The sequence below is a fragment of the Prenolepis imparis genome, unplaced genomic scaffold (genome assembly GCF_030444845.1).
Source record: "Prenolepis imparis isolate NDT839.2.m4 unplaced genomic scaffold, iyPreImpa1.0 SCAF_3, whole genome shotgun sequence".
Lineage (NCBI taxonomy): Eukaryota > Metazoa > Arthropoda > Insecta > Hymenoptera > Formicidae > Prenolepis > Prenolepis imparis.
In genome coordinates this window covers 6,008,999-6,036,832 of record NW_028141161.1, presented here as the reverse complement: position 1 = coordinate 6,036,832, position 27,834 = coordinate 6,008,999, and the positions used below count along the sequence as shown (strand labels likewise).

The following is a 27,834-nucleotide window of genomic DNA, read 5'->3' as shown; positions in this document are numbered from 1 at the left end:
AACACATTCTTATTTTATCATTATATTCTTATGTAATAAATTTTTAGAAATAGCTTAACAAATATAAGTTTATAATACATTTTTATAACATTTTGATACAAGTTTATTGATGTTTATAATAATTTAAAAATTGTACTAAACTTTATTTAATATAAAAATAAAATTTTTTAAAATGTTTTTTAAAGAACAGTTATTTTCGTCTTTTCTTCGTTGTCGATGAAAAATTTGACATTACTTTTCTCTTCCGAGGCTACAAGAAATAAGTATTTATCAAAATATATTTCTTTTAAAATATGTTTCTTTCTGTGGAAGCACATATAAATCGAATAATCCAGAAAAATATGTACATATGATAGCGTCTTAAAAATATCTAATATATAATTACCTTAGTTTGTGAATCCTGATCTTCCTCTTTAGTTTTATCGTCTTTCATAGATGTATTATTTTCATTAATATACTGGAAGACAAAATTTCTTGCGTTTATTGTATGAGAAACAGAGTCACCTTGTTTCGCCAATGAAGCTATCTTCGCTAACGATTCTTCTCCTCGAGTTAAGAGCGAACGTTTTTTTATAACATTCTGTAAAATAAAATATAACCATATGTAAAAAAAAAATGTACAAAGTTTTGCACCGAGTCGTAAATAAAATGTGGCAAAGCATTATATAAACGTTAATTAATTATATTAATTTATAATTTATAATATCAATTTATAATTAACCTTACATATATCGTCTGAGATTTCTTTTCAGTATTTGGCCCATTTAATAGATCCGTTATATTTCGCGGCATAATCGGTTCCATGTTTTCGGATGAATCTACTTTGTCATAAGAAGCGGATGATTGATCTCGACATTCATTATTATTCTTAATTTTTTTAAGTGCTTCCAGTCCAAACTTAAAAATTTGACTATCGCATAACTCGTCTTCAATTTCATTATTCGAAGATTTCTGTAAATAAGTAACACATATTTATGTAAACATATTCTTTATATATTCATGCATACACACAATGTGTGTACATTATACATATAATATTATATAATTTTATATAATATTATATAATAACATTATATAACATTATATAATATTGTTTGTATAAATTTTATGTACCTTCATCCTTTCTTCAAGAAACTTGTCCCTTTCTTGCCTAAGTTTACTCCACTTTGCCTCTTCCTCGTCTTCTTGCACATCTAGCCAGCCATCGTTCTCAGGTGTTCGTGATATTTCAGTATTACCTCCCAATTTATCTGATAATGATATATTATATTAAATTATTATAAACATGTTTGCACACATTGCATATTAATTAATAAAATTTTGGAAATTTGAATTTTGTAGAATAATAAAAAATATTTTTAAATACAAAGTCCATCCAACAATCATGTGTTATATAGAAAAAAAAATTGCAATAATTATCTAATAAAGGGGAAAATCGACTATACATAGGGTATTATACAGTGTTTTCCGAGATACTTTTAGGATGTATAGTGTTAGACGATTTCAAAATTAACTAGATAAAGATGAGATAAAAATATGTAAATTTATCTTAGATAAGATAAAGGTGATTTTGTTTTAAATATATCTAGGTAAATGTATCTAGATAAATATATCTAGATAAAAGATAAAATTATATAGCGATTCATCTAGATAACTTCCAGATAATATTATTTTTAAGACCGCTTATGTAAACACAGTTACAAAAAAAATGTAAATTATAAAAGAGATATAAAAATATATTCATACTTTTATTTATAAGTTTTTATCGCTTACTGCTCAAGTTCTACTACTTAAGTATTTTTATGTGCTGTGACTCTAAACTGAATTATCTGAACACATTATTCTAGATAATTTAGTGAAGATAACACTTCTTTCATCTAAGATGCAGATATAGATAATACATATTTTTATTATCTATATAAAGATAAGATAACGTCAAAATTTCATCTAGATGATCATCTATATAATTTTATTTAGATAACAGCAAACACTGCTTATTACCTATATTTTTCCACTTGAACTTGCGCTCGCGACCCATTCCATCAACGTGCAAATCTCCATCCTCGAACAACAGTTCCTGAATTAATCTAACTTCCCTTTTATCCTCATCCAGCATCTCTTTCATGTATCTTCTATGAATGTTTTCCAATTGGTTCTTCATTTCATGCTCGTCCATATGTTCGTCATCGCCTTCTTCGTATTCCAATTTATCCAAGTCCTTTTCGTCCTCGTCAGCGGAATCCCAATCACTTTCGCTCAATTCGGCCTCTTTGTCCAAAAAGTCAGCCGCAACTTTCTTGATATCCTTTTCCGGTACAATTATCATTTCGTTTTCCTCGGAATCGTAATCTACATATTGTTCCTCTGCCTTCTTGTCATCATCATCCACATCATCTTCGTTTTCTTCGTCATCAGACGATTGAGCATCTTCCTCCTCTGAATCAGATAAATGCAATCTCTTCCCTGAACGCTTTCTGGGTTTCAAAAACCCAGTATCCGTTTCATCCAATTGATCGTCATCGTCATCTGAAGAAACAATCTTCATTTTTAACTTCGAAGCGCCAACTTGTTTCTCCTTTCCCACGTGATTTGCAGAATTGGAATCTTCATCTAATATCAGTCTCACATCTTGAGAGTTTTCATTTTCCTCTTCGTGATTTTCTAATTGTTCGATCAGTTTTGTGTTGACGGTATTTTCTGGACATAATTCACTGTTAGTTTGAGACGAGAATAAATCCAAATCGGTTCTTTGCGTCGATTCAAATTTGCCCGAGCACAGTCGCATCAGATATTCGTCATCAACAGTTTCTTTATTATCATCAAATAGTTTTTTCTTTGAAATATTTTTGTTCCTGTTGTTGTAGGCATATTCAGAGGATCCGTCGCTTTGTGTATTTTCCGCAAAGACGGATTTCTCATCTATGTCAATCGGATATCCTTTCTTTTCTAGGATATCCTTGTTATTAGAATCCAAAGTAGTATTTAATACACTTAATTGTGTTATAGGAGAGACAAAGTCGAGCATACTTTTTTTTGTCAAAGGCGTCTTATATATCTGGCTTCTGGCGACAACTTCTGGATGCTGTTGATGAGCAGGAATATCGCTTTTATCCTCATTTGTCAAACCATCTTTATTTTTGTACCATGTCTCGGATGTATTTACATCTAAAATCGTAATGTTTTTTAATTGATTATTGTCAGTTTCTGAACAGCTCGGATTTATAACATTTAAATCGTCTTGAGACTCTTGTAAAGATTGTTTCTTTTCTTTATCTTTTTTACCAAAGTTTTTACAAACATTAATGTTATCATCATCTTTAGAATCAGATACGCTTCCATTTTCTATATCTTCTTTGTCTGAATCTATCACTTCTTCTTCTTCTTCATTCTGGTCAGTCTCTATCTCGCTTGCACTATCATCTATCCTACATTTGAAGTTTGTGATTTGTTTGTTGTTGCATTTTGTTTGGATTATATCATTCTTGCTGCATATCTTCTCTGTATCTGTGCCTGAATCTTCATTGTCCGTAACTTCAGCTTCGTCATCTGCAAACAAACACTTACTCCTTTTCTTGTCCTTGATATAAATATCATTCTCTTCGGGTTCGCTTTCTCCACTGTCACTTAATTCAGAATCCAGATCTCTTTCCTGTCCATCTGAATCATAATCACACTCTTCTTCCTCATCCAATTCTTCCTTTTCTTTTTCCTCTTTTTCTCGTAGTTCTATTTCTTTGTGTCTCCATTCTTTATTACGTTTTATAGTCATATGTAATTTTAAATCTTCCTTTAAACGCATTAACTTGGCCCCAGGCTTATTCAATTCAGGATTATCAGTATTAGCGGGTAAGTTATATGGAAGTGATTCCTTAATCGGAGAAGAATTGTTTAAAGTATCTTGCAAATGTGCTTCAGTTTCTTCAGCTTTATCATTAGTCTGTCTTTTTGCGTTAACAACATGTTTACAGAAAAATCTATCTAATAACGTATTTACATCTTTTCCATATGATTTCTCGTTATTCGTCAAATCAATAATCATACCTGGTGATCCTTTTAATGTAACTGTAAAATTTGATGTCAATTTTGGTAATAATTTTTTTCTATCAATTAAAGATTCATCTACAAACTTCGAAAATGGCAAATCAAGTGCACGACTATCAGAGTCTTTACATTCTTCTGTTGAAGGATTATTTCTAATTTTTGATAGAACGTCATCGATGAAATTAGTAATAGTAGATGATGATGCAATATCCGTTTCATCACACTTATCCTTTTTTTCATTATCTTCATCATTTTCTATTATAATATTAGAATTTATAGATGTAACATTCCTTTCCTTATCATTTATATTAGAGATTTCTTTTATTATTGTTTGTTCAGTCAAATTTTTATCCCTATCTATGTTAATTGCTTCAGAATCACATTGTAATATTTCTGATATATGATTTTCTGCCATATTAAATTCTGATTTCTTCTTATCATTAATAATTTCTTTCTTTTCCAAAGAAGTAATAGTAGTTTCGACTGTTCCTTCTGTTGTCTCTTGTTTCTCAAGACTTATATCAGAATCTTTATTTGTTTCATTTTCAAAACATGTGTCGAACAATTTTCTTGACACTCCAAGCTTTTGGTTTTGCTTGTATACATAATCTGTTTGTTGCGATAATGTATTGAATACATCATCATGAATACTACTATTTTCAGGTAAGAGAGATGACTCTTTATTTTGATTATCTACTTTGCTGAAATCTGTTTCAGGTACAATAGATGTATCAAGAGATACGTCATCTTGTACAATCTCTGTTTCATTATGAAAAGCTTTATTGCTTGTATCAATTTTTTGAAAATCTTGTATACATGTATTGTTGTCACCTATCAATGGCATCTTCTTTTGCATAGTAGAAGACTTTTTTATATTTCTAGCAGCAAAAGATGTAGGTTGCATATCATCTTCTGAATCTGAAGATTTGTAAAAGAGTTCCGCTTCTCTTTCTTTTTCTGCAAGGACTTGGCTGTTTAAAATTATATGTAAAGATTATTTATTTTGTATTTAAAGTTCTATTTTGTAAAATTTATGGATATATATAAAAACCACTCCACTTTCTGTATCTTTAATAGCAGATTCTATGGTCAAGTCAATTTTTGAATCCAATTTTTTTCTTAAGTAAATATATCAGAAATCATTTTTTGCCAGTTTCCAATTTTTTCCATCATAATAGAGTTGGTCAGAAAATAATGCCCTATTTTTTACTCAGAAGCTATTTATTTATACAAGTTGACAGAGAGTATGATTAAAAAATAATAATATATGTAAAGAGGAAACATCCAAGAGTATATTGTGTGTAAATTTCAAATCTGTTGAATAAAGTTTCTGAGAAAAACAAATATGAGAGGTATTATTTTCTGAACAACCCTAATATATCTATTTAATTGAGCCTCAAATTAAAGTTATTAAATTATATTTAAGCGAAACATACAGTTTTGTTCTTTTAATGCCACAAAATTTAGTATATAAAATCTTTCTTTTTCAATAGCTTATAACTTGATAATTATTAATGCCTCAACATCTTTATTACAAAAAAAATTATCCAAATTGATGAGAATTTGCTATTAAAATCATGTCTTGAAATATCTTATGTTTTATATTATATATATATATATATATATATAATATAAAACATATATATATATATATATAAAATATACATAAATACATATATATAAAATATACATAATTATATAAATATATAAATAAAATATATACATATATATAATAAATATATATATAAAACTTACTTTACTATTGTAGATGACATTTTCAGTTTTGTGGCTGTTGAAGATGCCTTTGGAAGAGATGTCAATATTTTTTTTCTATTCAAGAATTCCTGTAAAGTACGCTGTTTTGGTCTGTGATATGGCAAAGAAACTTCTGTTTCTCTTAATAAACGTTGGGTCTCACTATATATCTGACGCATTGCTTCATTTTTCGAAGCTCTGATAGAACCCTATTTTATAGAATCAAAAATTTTATTAAGTAAAAATTAATAAAATTAATAAAATTATTAAAATTAATTAAAAAGATTTTGTATCATATTAAATATTATAACTTCTTTTTAACTTATTAGGATTTACTATATAAATTAGACTCAAGAACCAAACCTTTCTCTTTTTAACAGATTCTTTTTTACTATTTTTGTTCTCAGATATGTCTTGAACTTTTTCAAATGCAATAACAGAATCCTGTGTTTTCTCTTTCTCTTCCTCAGATTCAGAATTTGAAGATTGGAAGCTATTAATCTATAAAACAAAAATATAATTCAAAATTATTTTTGTATAATAAAATAATAAATTATAATTTCATTATGCAATGAAATTATATAAAAATATAGTAATAAAAGATTTACATATACTTGTGCTTGCAATAATACTTACAGTTTTATGAACAGTTTGAGAATTATTAATTTTGCTTATCTGTGTATCATCTTCAGATTCACTGTCTATTATTCTTCTTTTATTTTCAAGATTTTTCTTATAATTTGCAGTTTCTAAACGTTCTGACGATTCAAAATCACATTTATCGTTGGTAGATTTTTTCAATGTTTTATATGAAGTAGTTTCGTCTTCAGAATCGCTATCCACGAGGTCTAAAAATCTCTTTGACAATAATTGTTCAGTATTATTGTCTTCATTGTAGGATTTCTCGCTATCTTTTAATTCATTACTATTCTCTGATTTATCGAGGTCGATTCCATTATCTGGATAACTATTGTTAACCGATATTGCTAATCTTGTTGTGGAAGTTTCGTTATTTTCTAATTCTTTATAACAATTGTTTTTTGGTGACATAGCATCACAATCTTGTAAGTTTTCCTCAATATTTTCCTCATCCTTCCTATTATGCGTTTCATTTTCATTATATTTTGGAATATCTTTAAGGATGTTTGATTCATTAATGACAAAGTCTTCCTCTTTGTTGAACTCTTTGTTACTTGATGAAACTTCCATCATAGCAACTAACACGAGTTAAGTAATCTTTGCCGTTATAAAAAATCTGGCATTTCTATGTAATACAAAAATTGAATTAAAAAATTAATTAAAAAATATTAAGTTAAAGAAGATTACAAGTGTAAAAAAATGGTATCTGTATTTACATTCTCTTGCAGATGTGTAGAATTTATAAAAGAAAGTGCTTTTCTCCACTTTTGTTTGTTATATACATATATTATAGCTAATATCACATGTGATTTATTGTCTTCTTCTTCTTCAGTTGAACGTTGAACGACATATAGTAGCACAATTTTTTGTCGGCACTTTTAATTGTTTCCATAACTTCTTGTTCCTCTTATCAGCAATTGCCGCCAATTTTGCCGCCATGACATGTTTAAGGTGCCTTTTCATGTGCAACGTGCTGTCGCAGCAGTTTGCTGCTATTGGTTGAAGATTAGTTACTAGAATCTAGTAACAAATCTTCAACCAATAGCAGCAAACTACATCTAGTAACTAGATGATTCAAAGTAAAATTATTAATTTATTTTTAAGGATTAATGAATATTATTCAGTCTATATCGCTCCATAATAAAATAAAGTACACATGTATTTTTATTTTTCTCTTTCTGTATTTTCCTAAATTTTTTCTCGCAATAAAATATTGTTTACAAGCATTGTTAAATATCATTTCTTTTACCATTCAAATGTACAATTCAATAAATTAACGTTTTTGAGAAAAAACAATTGTTATTTTGTCGATTTTATAATTAGATCAAGTATAAGAAATTGGCATTATTTAAAAAAATGTTTAAAAACATCTTAAAATTACTCCATTAAATCAATAAAAAACGTGTCATGACGTTGTAATTTCCCTTAGCTTTCGTCCTATTTCTCAGTCTTTTCTTTCAAATCTTACCATTCGACAAGAAATTTCTTGTCGAACGAACTCCTGTAAAACGGCTTATATTTTCCCCACGATAAAAATTATAGAATAGCGCCAACTGCTCACTTTTAGCATTTTTATTACATTTTAATTACAGGATCGAGCCCCAGTCCTAAGCACCAGTTGATATAAATGATTGTGTCGGCCACCGTGTGAAAATAAATCCCTCTCTTTTCCTGCAAAATTAACATATTTTAGAAATCTTGCAAATCTTTAATATACGCATTCAACTATATTTTCTATCTATTTTTTTAATTCGTCAATATTTATATTTGTAAAAGGAATATTACACTATTTTATTTTACAAAACTTCTTTCTGCTGTTTCAAATGTTTTATAAGTTCTTTCAGCGTCGTTACGCGAGCAACTAATCTGTTTCGAGCTTGCTGTAAAGTTTTAATTTTCCTTCGTTGCTTTGCGATGGTCCGTTTTGCCACTTGTAAAGCTATTTCAGCTTTTACAGGTGTATCAAGATGCGACATTGTAATGTCACCAACATATCGAGGATGATGTATAGCCTTAACAGGAGATTGCAAGCATTGAATATCTTCAATACTCGGTGGTGTAGATGGACTATCTACTGTTGCACAAGTTTTTATAAGAGGTCATCAATAATTGATTAATTTATCAGTTTCGATTAAAGACATACAAATACAGTAATTTTTTACCTTTCAATAATTCAGTGGAATCTTCATCGATGGATACAAATTCAAAGTTTTCCACAGTTTTGACGTCTACAATGTTGAAACTTTTCTCATCAACAACTTCATCGTGCCAGCCTGTGTCTTCCAATTCTTTCAAACTACTATCCTTGCATATGTTTAAGTTTAAATTCGAACTTTGATGCAATTTCTTTTTCTTGTTGATAATAGATGGCACAACATTGGGCTTAGCAATCGTACCCCTAGCTTTGTAAATTATATCTTCTTCTTGGAAATGATTTGAACACAATTTAGTAGCAGTGTTTAAAACTTGTTTATCAATGCCACAAAAAGCTAGCCACTTCTTACAAGATTCCTCGTCTTTCGGAAATCTATCGAGAATAAATAAAATTAATATATTTGTACAAATTAATAAATATTGATTAAAGAATTTTTAAACGACCAACTGGCTAGTGATAATGCGTTTATTTAAATATCGTTACGTTTCGACCCTATATCGGGTCCTCTTCAGACTGAATAATAGAGAAAAATTATGACTTATAGTCGTTGTATCTGTCTACGACGTGAATTACATAATGATATGAGACAATAAAACATATAATATATATAACAAATAATACCTTACAATCCGCAAATTCTATAACTCTTATGTGTCAGTATGTGAAATGACCGTACGTGAGTGGAAATTCCGTCATCATTTTACACTGTGACTAGATAAGTTTAACCTATGCTGGTATGAGTTAGAATGTTGAGATATGTGAAAGTGTTATAAACACTAACATAATACATACAAACATGACGATAACGATATTCATTAGTCAAGGATATTAAAGTACGTTAAGAATAGTGTCATAAATAGCGTTCAAATTATCCGTATCTTTCTGCAAGTTAATAGCGTCTCTATGTTTTCTTATACAGATCATTTCGCTAATTTCTCTCTTTTTCAAATTACATTCGTTGTGTAAGATTGATACAGACGTCCAATCAAACTCATGATTTTGTGAAACTCTATGCTTACTAACTACGGAATGATTACTCTGGTGTTTCTTGATATCACTTCTATGTTCTTTTATGCGCGTTTCCAGATGTCGTTTTGTTTGCCCGATGTAACAAGACTCACAGTCATTACAAGAAATCTTATAGACAACATTCGTTCTTTTGTTAGGTTCAAGTTGATCCTTACCTTTTTTAATCAAAGTATCGAGTTTATTTGGTACTGTGTGTAAGACCTCTAAGCCGTAATTATTTAACGTTCGACAAATCTCCTCACTTAAGCCCTTAATATATGGAAAAACCACACACTTTGAGGGATCAAAACTTTTTTTAATATTTGTACGTTCCTCATTCATTGAGTATAGATATTTTAATCTTTTATTGATAATCGTATTATATAATTGTATAGGGTAACTATTATTAAATAAAATTTGTTTAATAGTCGAAATATTCTTAACATGAAAACGTTTATCAGAGAGATATAGGGTCGAAACGTAACGATATTTAAATAAACGCATTATCACTAGCCAGTTGGTCGTTTAAAAATTCTTTAACCTTGATTGTTTAACTACTGGCAATCGAATCTTTTATCTTGTTAATAAATATTGATAAATAATAATAAATAAATATTAATATATACAAATTAATAAATTTGTGTGCAATATGAAGAAATATTATACAATTATGTGAAAAAATCAACCTAAATTTTTTCACACGATTGTGTATACAAAATATATATATATTTACTTACGTATAATAGGAAACCGATTTATCTCGGTTACCGCACAACAGGCAATACGGATTTGGCATTTTTTAATTATGCTATAGTTAAATTTTTTCAAATAAATTTGTTTATTTGCATTTTATAACCCTGAAGTTGAAAGTGAGGTTAGATTCGATCATAAATCTATTTATTAGCTATACAGATTGTATATAAATTTGAAGTTAACTACCCAGGTAGCAAAATAAGTCATTTTGACGTCATTTTAACATCAAATTACGTCAAAATGACGTCAAAGTGACTAATTTTGCTACCTGGGTACCTATATTTTGATTGACTATACAGATTGATAAATCTTTTTCCACAATTAAAGTATATTAATATTAACACACGGGAAAGCGCTATAATTATTCAAGTAAAAGACAAATCTATACAGCCAATAGATTTATGGTCGAATCTAACCTCACTTTTCTATCGGTAAGACAGACGGATCTATGATGCTGACGGCGGACGGCGTCAGCATCATAGATATAGGATATTGGATGTAAATATAAATATGGCCGATGTGCACGGATAAAAAGTGTGTTGTAAATGTGATAATAGAAAGTTTTGATATATGATGGCGGTAACTTGCTGCATAAAAAATTGTAAAAGTACGTGGGAGAAGAATTCTAAAATAAAATTTTTTAGGTAAGTGTAATCACGTTTTGTTATAGAATGAATTAGAATTTGATGCAAACATGATTTTCGATAAAAATTAAAATCCAGTTTAATTTCTAAAACTATAAATATATATAGTATTTATTAGTTATTATATATATATCTTGCATAAATCTCGAATAAATTTTTATTTGAATTTAAATCTTTGTCTGAATATAGGTTAAAAAAAAGTTTATGATTTATAGCGTTTTTCACTGGGAGAACTAGTGCGCACTGAGTGCACATAAAGGTTATCACATACAATTTCACAATGATATAAGTAATTAAAAAAGTAAAATAATTAATAGTAAAAGCTATTATTATTATTACTCATATTGAACAAGAATAATAATAGCTCTTACTATGAATTATTTTACTTTTTTAATTACTTATATCATTGTGAAATTGTGTGTGATAACCTTTATGTGCACTCAGTGCGCACTAGTTCTCCCAGTGAAAAACGCTATTAATTAATTGTAACATAAATGGACATATGCATTGCCCTTTTCCGGAACACATTCTGTATATTATATTCTTTAAAATATTTCCTTTAGATTTCCACTTCAAAATGGGACAGTAATGAAATATTGGATTGCGGCTACGGGACGTAATAATTGGTTTCCATATTCAGCTGCACGAATATGTAGTTTACATTTTAAAGATACAGATTATTCTAATAATACAGAGTACAGAAGACGTCTTAAACCTGATGTTATTCCAACACTACATATACATGCAAATATTTTGCAAATATTTAAGCAAAATACAAATACATTTATTCCGCTAGTCCAGCAAAACAAAATACATACAGTCAAAAAATGTAGTGAGTAAGATTATTCATTGGATAAATGTACTTATCATTAATTCAATATATAGCATGTCCATGCACAAAAAATAAAAAAGTTATTTATTACAGATGAGCAAAATAATATCATTATTTTTAAAGAAGATAAATTAATAAATAAAGGAAATATAAGTAAGTAAAATGTATACAATAATATACATCTATTATAATTTGCATATTAAATAATAAATCATAATCATCACGTGTGAAAATGATAACAAAGGCATTGTGGTGAATAGGAAATTAGAATTAGATTATTACACCTTATATCGTGTGTACTTAAAAAATTAATACATATACATAATATATGTATGCATACATTATTACACAAAATAATAAAAGCATTTATAGATTATCAAAATAATACCATTATTCAAAATCAAGGGAATTTGAAAGTGGAAGATAAAAATGAAACTGTTTCAGCGAATGTGTGTGTGAAATGTATGTATAAATGTTTTCAAAAAAGAAAAAAGCAATTATTATTTACAATATATACAATTAAGTGTATACTCATCTATAAATGAATAATCTATAAAATATTACAGGTTCCAAATGTACAAAGTATGATGCATTACTAGAAGAAAATAAACAATTAAAGAAGAAAATAGATGATTTTAACAAATCACAGGAGGAGCGATTAAATCAGCAAGCAAGTATGTTTCGTGAACTCATGAATAAAAAAGAAGCTATATTAAAAGAGAAATTGAAGACAATCAGAGAGAAAAATAAAACCTTAAATAGAAATATTCAGCGAAATAGAAATAAAAATATATATTTAAAAACATTACTTACACACCTCCGTCGCCAGCAGTTTAGTAGAAAAAAATAATTCGTAAAAATCATCTATTTTCGAGGCCTCTAAACGATACACTTCTTAAGTGCGAAAGAATTAAAGTATAAGACACATGTATACGTTATTTATAAATACTTTTTATTGGAAAAAATGTATACAATAAATTGTGGCATATATATGTATACATGATATTGCTTCAATCTAGTCTAATATATAGTCTATGAAAGATAGATAGTAACTAATTATAGAAATATGTGAATTTTATTAAGAAATGTGATGTAAAATCCTTAGTCGACATAACCTCTAATAATTGACATTAATTAAATACATTTATATATAATTTAAAGATTAAAACTTAATTAATGTACACACAATGAATAATAATAATAATACAGTTTATTAATGTTTAAAACGTATTAACTTAGAAAATTAATGTCGAATATTATTTTGTATGATTCATTGTGTAGACAAAATATTATATATATATTTACTTACGTATAATAGAATTACCCTATAGGTAATATTTTATTTTATTTATTTTATATTTTGACGTGTCAACTTTAAACAATAATTTAATTTTCCCAACCATAAACGTGCCTTTTCATGCTGACGCTCGACGCTCATTTTTAGCGGCAAAAGACGTCACGTGACCAAAATTGACGAATTGGGCCGGTATTCATAGGCCGGTATTCATAGTCCGTTCTTATATTTAAGATCGTCTTAAGAACCTCGTTTAACCAATCAAATGCTCGCATGGCATCTCTTGATTGGTTGAACGAGATCTTAAGACGATCTTAAATATAAGAACGGACTATGAATACCGGCCATAGTCCGTTCTTAATGTCTTAAGATGCAAATACGGCTCTGTGATTGGTTAATCACATCTTAAGATTGTACTTAAGACAGTCTTAAATATAAGAACCGACTATGAATACCGGCCTTGGTATCTTTATTTTTGGTCACGTGACGTCTTTTGACGCTAAAAATGAGCGTCAGCATGAAAAGGCACCTTAACAATGATATTGGCGCATGCGCATGTCAGTATTTATTTTGGTTATTATTTATTTGGTTATTTTCACAACTAGGTGAAAATTAAAAACTAAGCAAATTTACTAGATTTGGACCAATAAAATTTTCTAATTTTCGACTCCTAGTGGAAAGTAGAGTCCCTAGAAGTAAAGTTCCTAGTTTTTAGAAGTTTTTAGAAATTTCCTAGAAATCCCTAGTAGTGGGAAAAACATTAATAACGCCATCTGTATAGGTATGTTCTTATCTTAGAAAAATTGTTTTATCTATTTTGTACGTGTTCATGGTCACAACCTGTCACATCTCTGTGAGCATCTGTTTTTGACAGTTGCGTATCACATTTAAATTGTTGCTGAAGATCACACTGTCTAATTGCTAATCGGTCGAAAATGATTATAATTAAAAAAAAGTAAAAGCAATTATATGCATATATATATTTTTTTTCCCGCGACAACGGAACTAAAATACAGCAAAATAATGGTCAGAAACGGCAACATAATTTAAGGAATAAATGTTTGAAGGAGGCTTGAAACAATAAGTTGATTTATGAGACTTACGAGTCTGTTATCTCAAGCTCAAGAAGAATTCGCTGAATTTCACTGCTCTTTGAAAATTTAGACTATTTAGAATTAATTTCTAACATGTAGCCCTTTGTAGACGAAGATGTAGATTAGGGAATTAGAGATAAGTTCACGTTTACATTCGACATTTAGATTACTATAGGTCAAAATTAGCTTAAACTATCGTACTTTTGATGATTACAAGAAAAAAAAGTGAACTGAAACGTTTGACTTAATGCAAAGAAAAAAAACAAAATGAGAACCAGAAAGACCATCGCCATTCTTGGAGTGGGCCTGATCCTTGCTTGTTGCGTGATGATCTATCTGATGATGGATCTGACCCTCTTCCCACCTGGACAAGATTCTAAACTCTCCATAAATGATGTAAGTTACAACAGCCGCTGCCTTCTTTTTAATATAAATTATTTTTATCGTACAAAATTTTATTTTACTTACAATTTTCTTGTTTTTTTAATACAAAGTGTATTATTTTATTAATAAAATATGTTAGTGTTAAGCCAAAGCATATACAAGATTTGTTACAAATTGTAAAAATTATTTACTCTTTTTCAGAATCAGTGGCTCCACTTCGAAAACAGACTCACAAAATTGGAGAAGGATTTCGATAAGCATCACAAAGTTATGAACGCTTTGCAGGAACAGGCGGCAAAAATCAAACACAATTTTATACCAGTTGTACAAACAGTCGGCCGCTCGAATTATTCCGATGCCACGGTTCCGCACTTAGGAAAGAACCTCATGTGTAATTTCAACATTCAAAAGGTTCCAGAGGTCGATATACAAATGTTGGAGCTGTATAAACAATTAGAGTTCGATAATACGGACGGTGGGGTCTGGAAGCAGGGCTGGAACATTGTATACGATGAAAAGCAGTGGCATCCTAACAGAAAGTTGAAGGTGTTTGTCGTGCCTCATTCGCACAACGATCCTGGATGGCTGAACACCTTTGAAAAGTATTATATATTCCAAACGAGAAGCATATTGAATAATATGGTGACCAAACTGAGCGAGGATAGGAGGCGCAAGTTTATTTGGGCGGAGATATCATTTTTCAAACTCTGGTGGGACGATCAGTCCAAAGTCATAAGAGATGAGGTGCGTCGTCTGATACACGATGGACAATTGGAAATTGTATCCGGCGGATGGGTGATGCCCGATGAATCCGTATCGCATTGGATCGCCCAGCTGACTCAATTAACCGAGGGTCATCAGTGGCTCAAGTATAATTTGGATTATACCCCAAACTCTGGCTGGGCCATCGATCCCTTTGGTCTATCCCCCACTATGCCGTATCTCTTGAAGAATTCAGGCTTGGAGAATCTCTTGATACAGAGAGTTCATTACTCGGTAAAGAAGAAACTGGCCAGGGACAAGAATCTACAGTTTCGCTGGAGACAATTGTGGGACAACGATGGCTCCACAGAATTGTTCACTCACGTTATGCCATTTTACAGCTACGACATTCCTCATACATGCGGACCAGACCCGAAAGTATGCTGCCAATTCGATTTCTACAGGATGCAGAACTTTGGTCTCAGCTGTCCGTGGAAGATCCCGCCTAAAACTATCACCAACGCGAATGTAGCGGAAAGGGCTATGCTCTTGCTGGATCAGTATCGCAAGAAGGCGCAGCTCTTCAAGACCGAGGTAGTCCTGGCGCCTTTAGGCGACGATTTCAGGTACACTCATCTGGCCGAGTGGGAGGCTCAGTATGACAATTATCAGAAGCTCTTCAACTACCTGAACGAGAATCAACAATTGAACGTTCAGATACAATTTGGAACTTTGAGCGATTACTTCGAAGCGGTCAAGGAGAAACGCAACTTGAATGAGTTTCCGACTCTGTCCGGCGATTTCTTTACCTATTCCGACAGAGATGATCATTACTGGAGCGGTTACTATACCTCTAGGTAGAAAAGTCTTAAACCTCTTGGGGATGGTGAACAATATTACAATCTTTAAACTTATAATTATCTTTAAATATATTGTCTTTATGTGTGTAGGCCTTTCCACAAACGATTGGATCGTGTATTACTGGGTTCCTTGAGAGGATCGGAAGCTTTGGCTGCTATAGCCTGGGCCAAAGGTAACGATCAACTGGTGGAGGGAAACCTCGCATCTCGTTTGAGCAAGGCCAGAATGTGGCATTCCCTGTTTCAACATCATGATGGAGTGACTGGAACTGCCAGAGACAATGTTGTAATAGATTATGCCCAAAAGATGATAATGGCGTTGAACAACTCGGCTCACGTGCTTCAACAATCTATCGCTCATTTGTTGAAAACTCCGCAAGCATCGCCCATAGATGCGGAAGCTGCGTACTTCTCATTAGACGAAACTAGGTACGAGAGATAATTCGCAAGTGAATTAATATTTCATACGTGTACAAGTGAAAGATACAAATGAATATAAATTATCTTTCGAAGGTCGCATCACACAAGTGCAGGTGAGAAGCACGTTCTTAATCTTGGTGACGATAATCCTTCGAGAAAGATTATCCTGTACAATTCTCTCCCAAGGCAGAGGACGAGGGTGCAAACTTTGATTGTGTCAACACCGTTTGTCAGAGTTACAGATCGAAAAGGTCAGACTGTCAAGTGTCAAATATCCCCGGTTTGGATCGGCTCGGCCGCATTATCTGCGGCCAGATACGAGCTGTCGTTCTTAGTCAGTGTACCAGGATTTGGTATCACTACGTATATAGTTCACGCGCTACACAAGGCATCGTACACGAAGTAAATGCGATAAGTGTTTATGTAATTAAAAAAAAAAGGAAAAAATAGGATCCCATTTTAAATGAGCCAAATATCTCAAAAAAATATGAAAGATACGGAAAAACGTTTCAAACAAAAGTTGTTTGGTTCGAAGGGAGACATAAGATGGTGCCATTGATGTGACCTTAAATAATTTTGAAGGTCACTTTCAAGTTCTTAAATGAAAACCCTTTCAACGCATATTCTTGTAGCTTCTTGTAATTTTTGTCTGAAATGTTTTTCTGTATCTTTCATATTTTTGGAGATATTTGTCTGGCTCATTTAAAATGGGACATACTATATAATGCAGATCATTATTCTTTCTGCGTTTTCCTTTTTTTGGATCACCTTATAAATTAATAAGAGATTTAACGCACACTCTGTTAGAGAATTATTTATTCTTCTATTTTTTTTAACAGGGAAGTGTATCCAGCTAATGTCACTATCTTTAATACTGACATCACTCTTTCGTCGGTGCCTGGTTTTGGTCATCTGACGATTCTACCGCACATGCAAGAATTCTCGATCAGTCAACGATCAGAATTGTCGGCCTCGTTTGGAAAGTCTGGTCTGTTGAAGGCTTTACGAGTCGGCAACGTCATGTTTCCTGTGCATTTGGATTTTGTAAAATACGGTACCAGAGGCTCCGGCAAGGACAAAAGCGGCGCCTATTTATTCCTGCCCGACAAACCGGAACCAGATCCAGTGTTTATGGATAGTAGGACGACCGTTCACCTGGTAACCGGACCAATTTTGTCGAGGGTGTTCATAGAATTGGCCCACGTGCGACATACCTGTACGTTATTTAATTCTCCTGGCAGCGATGGACTCGGATTGCACATACTAAATGAGGTTGACATAACGGAAATGCAAAATTACGAGCTTGCAATGCGTTTCAATACGGATATCGCATCCGGCGATCAATTCTTCACGGATTTAAATGGGCTCAATGTAAGGAACTATATCGTTATAATAATTTAAAAATTAGATTTTAGATTAATTTTCTATTTTTTATATACAGGATGTCCCATTTTATTTTTGACCGTCAAATATTTTGATATCATGTAATTTTAGAAAAAAATGTTTCAAACAAAAGTTGTATGGCTTCAAGGGTGACATAAGATAGTGGCAAAGATTTGACCTTGGATAGTCGTTTGATGGTCACATAAAGGTCATCTTCAAAATTTCTTAAATGGAACCTACTATTTTTCATTGCATATTTTTATCTTGAGAGCTTTCCAAAACACTATAATAAAGTATTTTTCTCTTAAGTACTTTTTGAGTTATAAGGTTTGAAGTTAACAATTTTTTTACATAAAATGTAAAATATCTTGTAAAATATTCAGTTTTCGATAATCTTACCTTGATACTTTTATGCATGGAATAATGAGACCAATCAATTGGTGTAAAAAATATAAATGTTTTTAAAAAAAAGTATGTAATTTGCAACATGGAGCTGCGTACTTTTTCTTAAAAACAACTATGTGTTTTCACCAATTGATTGGTTTCATTATTCCGTGCATAAAAGTATTAAGGTAAGATTACCGAAAACTGAATATTTTACAAAATATTTTACATTTTGTCAAAAAATTGTTAACTTCAAGACTTATAACTCAAAAAATACTTTATTAAATCTTTGCCACTATCTTCTGTTCCCCTTGAAGCCATACAACTTTTGTTTAACACATTTTTTTCTAAAATTACATATCGAAATATTTATCGAATCTGACAGTCAAATATTTCGATATCGAAATATTTGACTGTCAAAAATAAAATGGGACACTGTATATTTATTATATATATGTGTGTGTTAAGAGATATACTATTTATATATATATTTTTTAAATTTTTAGATGATCCGACGACAAAGATTCCCTAAGCTTCCCACACAAGGCAATTACTATCCAATGGCAGCAAGTGCATATATAGAAGATAAAAGAGTTAGATTAACAATCGCCACAGCGCAGCCATTAGGTGTAGCTTCTATGGCACCTGGTCAACTTGAGGTAAATCATATAAACTTGATCTCGTCAATTTGACGCATATACTTACAACAATATATCCCTTTCTAAGAAAAGGCATGTTATTGACATTGGTGTCGCTTTTCCGCTGATTGGCTGTCTCAATTCGCGTTGTACGTTATGCATAGCATCGAGCAGCTGTCATTACGAGAATAACAGTTTGACGGTTGTTCAAAAATGAAATTATATTCAAAACAAAATTACAATTACTAAAAATTTTAATTATTACATTAAATCATATAATGGCGCGCGCTTGTGTTATCTAGTAAATTTAAAAAATAAAGGTATATAAAATAGCAATATATATAGATATAATTATAAATTTTAAAAAATGGGTTTTACTTGATGTGTTCACTTAGAAAATTTATTAATATTATATATGTATATATATAATATACCATATTTGTGTTTTTTATGAATAGATTATGCAAGACAGAAGATTACTTCAGGACGACAATCGAGGATTAGGGCAAGGCATAATGGACAATCTATTGACAAATCACATGTTCACATTGACCTTAGAAAAGAAGGAAACGAATTGTCCCTCCGCTGCACCATCGGCAAATCATCCCGCAGGACTGTTGTCTTTAAGTGGCCACTTAGCTTCGGAAGAATTACTGCATCCAGTTGTAGCGCTGCATCCTCGCAATTCCCTGCCATTCGATCTGCACGCGCATTTTTCGCCACTTCGATACGATCTTCCAGTAGATCTAAACATCGTTAGTCTTCGAGTGTTTCCCATCCCCGAAGGTGCCGGCAAAGGTATCGGTATGGTGTTGCATCAATCGGCCTTAGATTTTTGCTTCAATAATTCTCATCTGCGACACTTCAATGTCTCGGAATCGGGAGAGATCGATTTGACCAAGTTCCTTAATGACATGGAAGACTGGACTATAAGTAAAGCGCCCCTTACGTTCCACAATGTGGGACCGTCTCTGAAATCGCCTATTGTAAATTTGTGCCCACATCAAATATTACCGATTTTGTTTCACAAGACGCAGTCCTAATCAGGATAAAAAAGAAAATATAAAAAAAACCAGTCTTGTCTTCTTTTTATCCACGAAAACATTGTTTGCTCAAAATTATATAATCCAAGTACGCTGAGGTTGGACTTGAGTTGTCTAATTTAAATCTGAAACACAGTATTAAGATTCACAGAATTGTTATCGTTTTGATTTAAGATCTTAACATAGTGTATATACATATAACAAGTATATTGTTTAAATATATACATTATTTACAGCTAGTCAAACTGTAGCGATAGGAGAAATCAATCCTCTTTGAAATTACACATATAATGCGTATTTCTCAGATGGGAAGATTTCAATTAAAACTCGTTTTTAATAACACAAAATTTGCCTGTAAGGGAAATGTATGAAATCGATTTTTATATTTTTGAGCCTGCTAAACTCGAATTTAAAGCTCAAGATTTTTCAAAATTCAGGAAATTTTGTGAAAATACAGTTTTCTACAGGAAAACCTTATTTTGCAGCAAATATTATATTATTTTCACAAAGTTTCCTGAATTATGGATAATGATTATTGGAGATTTAATGTTTATTATCACTTATATTTTAGGAATTTTTTTTTAATTTATAGACTTATAAACTATATTATAAAAATTATTCTGGATAATAATCCTATGATTTAGTAGCATTTCTAAGTAAAGATAAAACATAGAGAGAGAAAAAGAAGAAATTCACAACAATACTGATAATGAGAGCATTTGAGAATTGATAGAATGTCAAATCAAGTATTTTTGAAGAGACAATCTATAAATATCCGGGAACATCGCGTTTTACTACTATAAAATTAGCTGCTCAATTTGTTATTATTTAAATCTCAAAGTGTTTTAATATATTAACATTTTACATTTTGTATAATAATAAGGAATATAATTTCTATATTTTATGCATATGCATTTAGTTTTTAAAAAATGTTACGCTAAAAGAGATATTGTTATAAGATTTATGACTGAATATTTATTTATGAATGAATGAATGTATGCAACATATTCTCACTGCACATTTAGGATGTTAAATGTGATTCTTTGAGTTCTCGGCTTGATCTCTGATATAAAAAAAGGCTACATTAAATACGAAATATAGATTCAAATAGTTACATTTAATATTAGTTGAGTGAGAATATGAAAAAAAAAAAATTAGTATAATGGGGAACTATTTCTTTATCAAAGGAAGTACTTTGATACTAGTCAATTATAGATTCTATAAGATTGACTTGGATTGCATGAAAATTTTATACTTGTACACACATTAGTATGAAAAATATTGCAAACAATTCTAGGATAATAAAAAAAAGGATAAAAATTTTATGTATAATGTAGTAAAAAAAAATTTTAACCATTATATAACATCAATGAGAGAATGTTATTAAAAATATTAGCACTCACAGTGCTGATCTATTTGTAATAAGTAATATAAATATTCATTACCCAAGTGTATAGAAGAATTGTATCGCCGATAGATTGCGTTTGAAAACTGTTAGAACAATTTTAAACATCTGATTCTGATTTGCCATAGTTTCCAGAGCTGACATCATGAAACGGCCAAGTCCCTTACGTCTAATCACAGTTTCCAATTGTAATTCATAGCTATAAATATACATATAAATATTTAATTTATATCATACAGTTTTATTTTAAATATGTGTATATGTGTGTATGAGAGTCTGTATGTGTGTATTCTGCATATATATATAATATACATACCAATATAATACTACATCGCCATTGTCAATATCGAACCGAAAATGTGAGAAGCCTAAGAATCTGTCATTACACGATGCTACCAAGTACCAAGCAGTTTCTTCTGTTAGTTCCGCTTGTTTCTCAGCTGCGTCCCAGCCCCAAGTAGACTGTTTATACATGTCCTTCATGTTTCTTTCCATAATATCAAATATCCAAGATAGGCATTCTGGCTGTGCATCTTTTGCTCTAATGCAAGATAATTTTATCACATAATCCTTTGTCACATATTCATGGAATTTTTTTAAAGTCTCTAATGGATTTGCCAAGGCATTTGCTTTATTGATTAATTGTTGTTGCACCGCAGCCTTGTCCGCCAAAAGCTGACGCCTTGTTTTTCTGGCTTTTTTCTAGAAAATAAAAAAGAATTAAATCCCCCGATAATAATTCTATGCGCGTGCATTTGAAGTGACGCTGACCAACCTTCATAATCGGTGATACAAAATTCTAAATTTTTCGCTTTTTTCACATTCAAACACTGCAGATTACATATACACAATAATATTCTGAAAAATTATTTCCTATAGTATTTTATATGCTGCAACAATGAAGGAATTAATAATTACGAATTCCTCGCTTTCTTCGTTTTCCTCTTTTCTTGAATTAGACCCACGCCGGATGGTTTGACGTTAACGCTAGGTATTAAGCCAGGTCCACAATAGGTAATTTAAGCCCTAAACCTTAAGGGTGAAAACCCATGGACTAATGGTGCGGTCCCATGATACGGAACGTATGCGCAATGCGGAATTGGCGGAACGAAGTTCGTCCAATCACAGACATTCCGTCAATTGCGTTCCGCTGAAATATATTTTCTTATGTCCCATGGAGCGGAAAACGCGGAAGCGCAATTGGTGTTGGCCAATCACAAGATTCTTTCCCATAGATTTTTTTGTTGTCTCTATCGGAACAGCGTACATTATTGGCTCGCGCAAATTACGCTTCCGTATTTTCCGCTGCATGGGACATAGGAAATACAAATTTATGCGGATCGGATTCACACATATATGTACCGGTCAAAAAATTCATGAATTTCATATATAACCTTCGAAACTGACAACAACTTAATATTGAATATGGATTCTGAAAAATTGTTTATTATTATTTGCGGGTTGTTAAATAAATTAAAACTACTTCTTTCGCTTGCTGGTATCCGATGATCGAATAATGCTCGCTTCTGCGATACATGATATATTAATAATTCATCTTTGTCAATTTCTTGTGGATTATTTAATTCTTCTTGTGGATTATTTAATTCTTTATTTGGTAAATTAGATTCATTGAACTCTTCTATGCGAGATACTAAAATAAGAGGAACAATTATAACAGTGGCAAACGGAAATTTGTCAGTATCATTGCCAGACAATATAATTTTTCAATAAATAATTCAATAGATAATAGCATGCTTTGTCAAAAAATATGCTTCAATTACTAAAATAATACTTACTGACAGTGACTACTAAATTTTCATCCACATTTATACAATCATTTTCCTTGTCAAATGGTTGAAAACAAGAGTGGTTTAATAAATTAAAATTAAAATATTGTGGAAGAATGTATCCACAATACCCACATTTTTTATTCTATAAAAAAATAATAAACAATCATAACCTCCAACTCCCGTATAAGTAATAAACTTATATTTTGTAAAGAAATTATTTAATATAATATTGCAATAATATATGAAGTTATTAATTTAAGATTTAATTTGTTATTTAAAATAATTTTTAATAATATTCTTACGGATATCTGCTGTTTCGACATTTTTCACGCATATACACAATTTCGAAGTTCCGCACAAAATGCGCATAAAATAGAAACTTGCGGATAGAAATCGGCGGAACGGACGTAAAACAGATTAAACCAATCACGAGCGTTCCGCCAATTCCGCATTGCGCATACGTTCCGTATCATGGGACCGCACCATAACTGAGGATGCGAACCCATGCAGCGGAATAGCAGAACGCGGAACCAGCGGATCGCCAATCACGGAATTATTCCCATAGAGCTCGACGAAGGGCTCTATCGGAATAACTCGGTGATTGGCGATCCGCTGATTCCGCGTTCTGCTATTCCGCTGCATGGGTTTTCACCCTGATATTTTCCGCGTAACGCGTATCGCGTAACCAATCAGAACATTCAATTCCGCGTAAAGGAAACGTGAAACGGCTCTGATTGGTTACGCGGTACGCGTTATGCGGAAAATATCAGTCCATGGGTTTTCACCTTAAGGGTGCTGTCCCATGGCAATCGGAATTTCGGAAAACGGAATCTCGGAAAAGTACTAGAATAAGGATCATCCAATCAGAATTATTTGGTCGGGATTGAATTTTTATCTCTATACATATAAGAAGAATTTTATTGTTAATAAATAATTGTTCGGTAAGTATTTATTAATATATGAATATTCAATGAAATATTCAATCAAAATATTTTATCGCATAAATAGTTACTGTATTGTCAAGATTAAAAGTTGCGTGCTTGTCGATCCGGATTTTTTGTGGTTGGGTTCCCCATGGACTAATATTTCCACAATTAGTAAAAATTGGAAAATTTATTTTGATAATTTTCCGACAAAAAAAATAATTAGTGCAATAGAAGAATATATAAAATAGTGAAATTTGGATGTATTGTTTATTATAACAAAAGATAATAAAGAAATTTTCTAAATTGAAAGACGATTTGAGGTTAGAATAGCATTCCGTTTTCCATAAAAATCACTCCATGGGGAGCGAGGCTATCGAAAAATCGGATTGATCTCCACTCTAGTACTTTTCCGAGATTCCGTTTTTCGAAATTCTGACTGCCATGGGACAGCACCCTAAGAAATTGACCAATCACAGTCAAGTATAAGAAGAATACTCGACTGTGATTGGTCAATTTCTTAAGGATTAGGCCCTGCGCACAATAGAGAAAATATTAGGAATAAATATTAAATATTAGGAATAAATATTAAATATAGGAATTATTTTAAAATAATAAAATTGAAAAGACTCTAATATAAAAATACAAATTCGGTTATAAAGGACTAATAAGGGCTAATAAGCTAATAAGAGCCTTTTATACTTGAATTTGTATATCAGAGTTTTTTCGATTTTATTATTTTAAAATAATTCTTAATATTCCTAATATTTAATATTTATTCCTAATATTTTCTTTATTGTGCGCAGGGCCTAAAGGGCACTTACTAGTTTATTAGCCCTTACTAGTCCTTTATATCCGAATTTGTATTTTTATATCAGAATTTTTTCCATTTTATTATTTTAAAATAATTCCTATTCCTAATATTTAATATTTATTCCTCTATTGTGCGCAGGGCCTAAGGGCCTAAGGCCCTGCGCACAATAGAAAAAATATTAGGAATAGGAATAAATATTAAGCATTAGGCCTACTGCACAATATAAAAGTACAGACAATAAGAACAGAGAATAAAAATATCCGTGCATCAACAAAAGCAGATAAATATTAGGGAATAACAATGGATATTCTTTGCTTCTATTGATGAATATTTTCTATTTTCTGTTCCTATTGCTTGTACTTTTGTATTGTGCAGGAAGTGTTTTATTCTTTGTTCTTATTGTCTATTCTTTTGTGTTGTGCAGTAGGCCTAATGCTTAATATTTAAGCCCCTTGCACAATGCTAAGCGATAGCGATAGGAATAGCGATAACGATAAAAAAATATCTATTCTCTGTTCTTATTGGTGGAATAAAAAATATTTACCAATAGGAACAGAGATTAGATATTATTCTATCGCTATCGCTATTCCTATCGCTATCGCTTAGCATTGTGCAAGGGGCTTTATTCCTATTCCTAATATTTTTTCTATGTGCGCAGGGCCTTAGGGCTAAATTATCTATTGTGGATCAAGGGCATAGAACTTTTTTTTTTTTTTTTTTTTTGAACTTTTGGTTGAGAAAGTGAGTGCTTCCAGTCAATAGGCTATCTCGCACATTTAAAATATTGTTGTTCTGTATTTGTCTATATAGTTTTCATTGCTTTAAATAAAGCAAATATACAGTAGATTATTATCAAATTATTTTACCTGTTTTCGAGATAAAGTTCATAATAACTCTGAGCGTGCTCAACTCTGCTTTTTGTAGCCAATTCCAAACGCAACCCGGACTACTCGCTCCTACCTTGTTCAGATTCGTTATAAGATCATTTCTAAAATCCTCATACAGATTACAATAAAATATAAAATGATTAATATCCTCACTGTCATGACCGCATTTACACCTCGGAGACAATATATTCTACTCTAGCTAGCGACTCGTTAAGATTAAAATGGTTCGCTCTAAGTCTATTGACAGTGACTATAAATCCTCGAGATTGGTTGATATTGCTAAATCACGGAGACTTGGATTCTTCATTATAGAACCTTTGATAGTATTGTACTCCCTTGAAATTAAACTGGTATTTAATTTCAGAATTAGTTCTTGGCATTTCTTTCCTGAACAAACTTCTGATGTCTGATATAGGAATATCCAATAGATCCGTATGCTCCTGATTACTGGCTTCCTTGGCTAATCCATCTGCTACCTCGTTGCCGTATATCCCACGATGAGAAGGAATCCAGGCAAAAACCGTTCTTCTATTTCTTCTAGGTGAGGCGTAATTAAGCTTTTCTACGTATCTTTTGATTTCCATTATATAAGGGTTAATATAGACATTAATATCGTTATTCTGTAACTTATAGATGACACTGAGAGAATCTGTTATAATCAGTATATCTTCCGTTGCTCGCATATAGACCATTTGAGGGCCTTGGCGATGGCACATGCTTCTGCAGTGAATATTGAGGAATTATTGCTTATACTAAACATATAACCCATCGAATTCACAGAATCAAAGAAAGCACATCCTGTCGAGATGCTGTCCTCCGATTTAGAACCATCAGTGTAAATTATTAATGTATTATCTTTGAGTTTGTATTTACTTAAAATGTGAGAAATTAATTCATCGTTATTTTTAAGATTGTCAAAATGCATCCCTGCTACTGTTTCGGTATACAGTGGGTTTGTAATAGTCCAATAATTCATGTTAAAAACTTCATATTGTTTAGTAGGCAAGTTATTGTTTATTACTTTATTACAACTTCTCCATGCATCCGTTATCAACAAAGGACGTCTCCACGGACATCAGAGTCTATAGATATCCTCCTGTATAACTAGCGCAGCAAGTGAGTCTTTAATATTCACTTCGCCATACCTAATAATTTTAGAGATTATATTTCTGGCCAACAATCCTGCTCTATCCCGTATAGATAGAAGTTTGGACTCTGCTAATAGTATATTAGTAGGAGTAGAATTGCGATATCCCAGGGCGGTTCTTATACCCATAAATTGAGCTCTTTCTATTTTTATTCTATTAACTCCGGTCATAGGCAAAAAAATATACGATCCATAATCAATGACTGATCTAATCAAACTCTTATACAAGAGGAGCGACGTATTTACCTCCATACCTTTTGAAACTCTATTTAAATATTTCAACATACCATTAGCTCTAATAACTTTATCTCTAACAGCAGAGCATTGCTTATCAAAATTCATCTGATTATCCAATATAGTTCCCAAAAAACTGACCTGTGGTTGTAAATAACATTTGGAACCTCCAAAATGTAGATACTCCTTCCTGTCTAAATGTCCCGCTTTGTTGAAGTCTACTATAACGGATTTAGCATGTTGCAATTCAAGGCCTAATTGGGAGAGTTTAGAGATCATTTCCAGCATAGATTCCTCCAAAAGCTTAAATCTCTCCCTCCTGTCACTGATATCACAGTATATTACTATATCATCCGCAAATTGAAGTTGATCCACTTCTTTAGGAAGTCCGTTGACTAGTTCATTAGTGATATCATATAAGAGTGGACTGAGTACCGCACCCTGTGGTAAACCTTTATATGTGTTTCTCTTAAGATCCACATCACCATCCATGATAAATTTCGTCGATCTACAATACAGCCACTGATCTATGAACTGTATAATTCTATAAGGACACTCTTCTGATATTAATTTGTTTATAAGTACAGAATAAAGAACATTATCGT

The 27,834-nt window shown here is 31.5% G+C and overlaps 5 protein-coding genes across 13 annotated transcripts; 2 read left to right on the top strand and 3 right to left on the bottom strand.

Moving 5' to 3' along the window:
* Positions 1–6: 6 nt before the first annotated feature.
* Positions 7–7,363, bottom strand: LOC145933511 (uncharacterized). The gene is made up of 9 exons (XM_083033264.1): positions 7,152–7,363; positions 6,433–7,060; positions 6,160–6,297; positions 5,797–6,005; positions 2,002–5,012; positions 1,114–1,250; positions 727–951; positions 386–580; positions 7–250 (listed from the first exon to the last, which is right to left on the bottom strand). The coding sequence occupies exons 2-9, from the start codon at positions 7,006–7,008 to the stop codon at positions 191–193; spliced, it is 4,551 nt and encodes a 1,516-aa protein (XP_082889390.1). The 5' UTR covers positions 7,009–7,060; positions 7,152–7,363; the 3' UTR covers positions 7–190.
* Positions 7,364–7,992: 629 nt separating this feature from the next.
* LOC145933751 (uncharacterized) lies at positions 7,993–10,877 on the bottom strand. Of its 7 annotated transcripts, none has more exons than XM_083033738.1 (5): positions 10,768–10,877; positions 10,336–10,455; positions 8,598–8,962; positions 8,221–8,509; positions 7,993–8,106 (listed from the first exon to the last, which is right to left on the bottom strand). In XM_083033738.1, the coding sequence occupies exons 2-4, from the start codon at positions 10,392–10,394 to the stop codon at positions 8,232–8,234; spliced, it is 702 nt and encodes a 233-aa protein (XP_082889864.1). In that variant the 5' UTR covers positions 10,395–10,455; positions 10,768–10,877; the 3' UTR covers positions 7,993–8,106; positions 8,221–8,231. The 7 variants fall into 7 exon arrangements, with proteins under 7 accessions (XP_082889864.1, XP_082889868.1, XP_082889869.1 ...); XM_083033742.1 differs by having other exon boundaries at positions 10,773–10,833; XM_083033743.1 differs by having other exon boundaries at positions 10,336–10,406; positions 10,768–10,826.
* LOC145933750 (uncharacterized) lies at positions 10,855–12,825 on the top strand. 2 transcript variants are annotated; one of them, XM_083033736.1, is made up of 5 exons: positions 10,855–10,995; positions 11,559–11,827; positions 11,921–11,980; positions 12,200–12,289; positions 12,394–12,825. In XM_083033736.1, exons 1-5 carry the CDS (start codon positions 10,922–10,924, stop codon positions 12,675–12,677), a joined length of 777 nt encoding a protein of 258 aa, XP_082889862.1. In that variant the 5' UTR covers positions 10,855–10,921; the 3' UTR covers positions 12,678–12,825. The 2 variants fall into 2 exon arrangements, with proteins under 2 accessions (XP_082889862.1, XP_082889863.1); XM_083033737.1 differs by lacking the exon at positions 12,200–12,289.
* A 1,127-nt stretch (positions 12,826–13,952) lies between these two features.
* Alpha-man-iia (alpha-mannosidase 2) lies at positions 13,953–20,029 on the top strand. The gene is made up of 7 exons (XM_083034950.1): positions 13,953–14,611; positions 14,801–16,158; positions 16,252–16,590; positions 16,675–16,983; positions 17,421–17,952; positions 18,855–19,007; positions 19,445–20,029. Exons 1-7 carry the CDS (start codon positions 14,483–14,485, stop codon positions 20,027–20,029), a joined length of 3,405 nt encoding a protein of 1,134 aa, XP_082891076.1. The 5' UTR covers positions 13,953–14,482.
* Positions 19,371–23,541, bottom strand: Naa40 (N-alpha-acetyltransferase 40). Of its 2 annotated transcripts, none has more exons than XM_083034961.1 (7): positions 23,527–23,541; positions 23,231–23,366; positions 22,353–23,085; positions 22,210–22,292; positions 21,751–22,136; positions 21,475–21,633; positions 19,371–20,154 (listed from the first exon to the last, which is right to left on the bottom strand). In XM_083034961.1, the coding sequence occupies exons 4-7, from the start codon at positions 22,213–22,215 to the stop codon at positions 20,076–20,078; spliced, it is 630 nt and encodes a 209-aa protein (XP_082891087.1). In that variant the 5' UTR covers positions 22,216–22,292; positions 22,353–23,085; positions 23,231–23,366; positions 23,527–23,541; the 3' UTR covers positions 19,371–20,075. The 2 variants fall into 2 exon arrangements, with proteins under 2 accessions (XP_082891087.1, XP_082891088.1); XM_083034962.1 differs by having other exon boundaries at positions 22,210–22,264.
* Between the last annotated feature and the right edge of the window lie 4,293 nt (positions 23,542–27,834).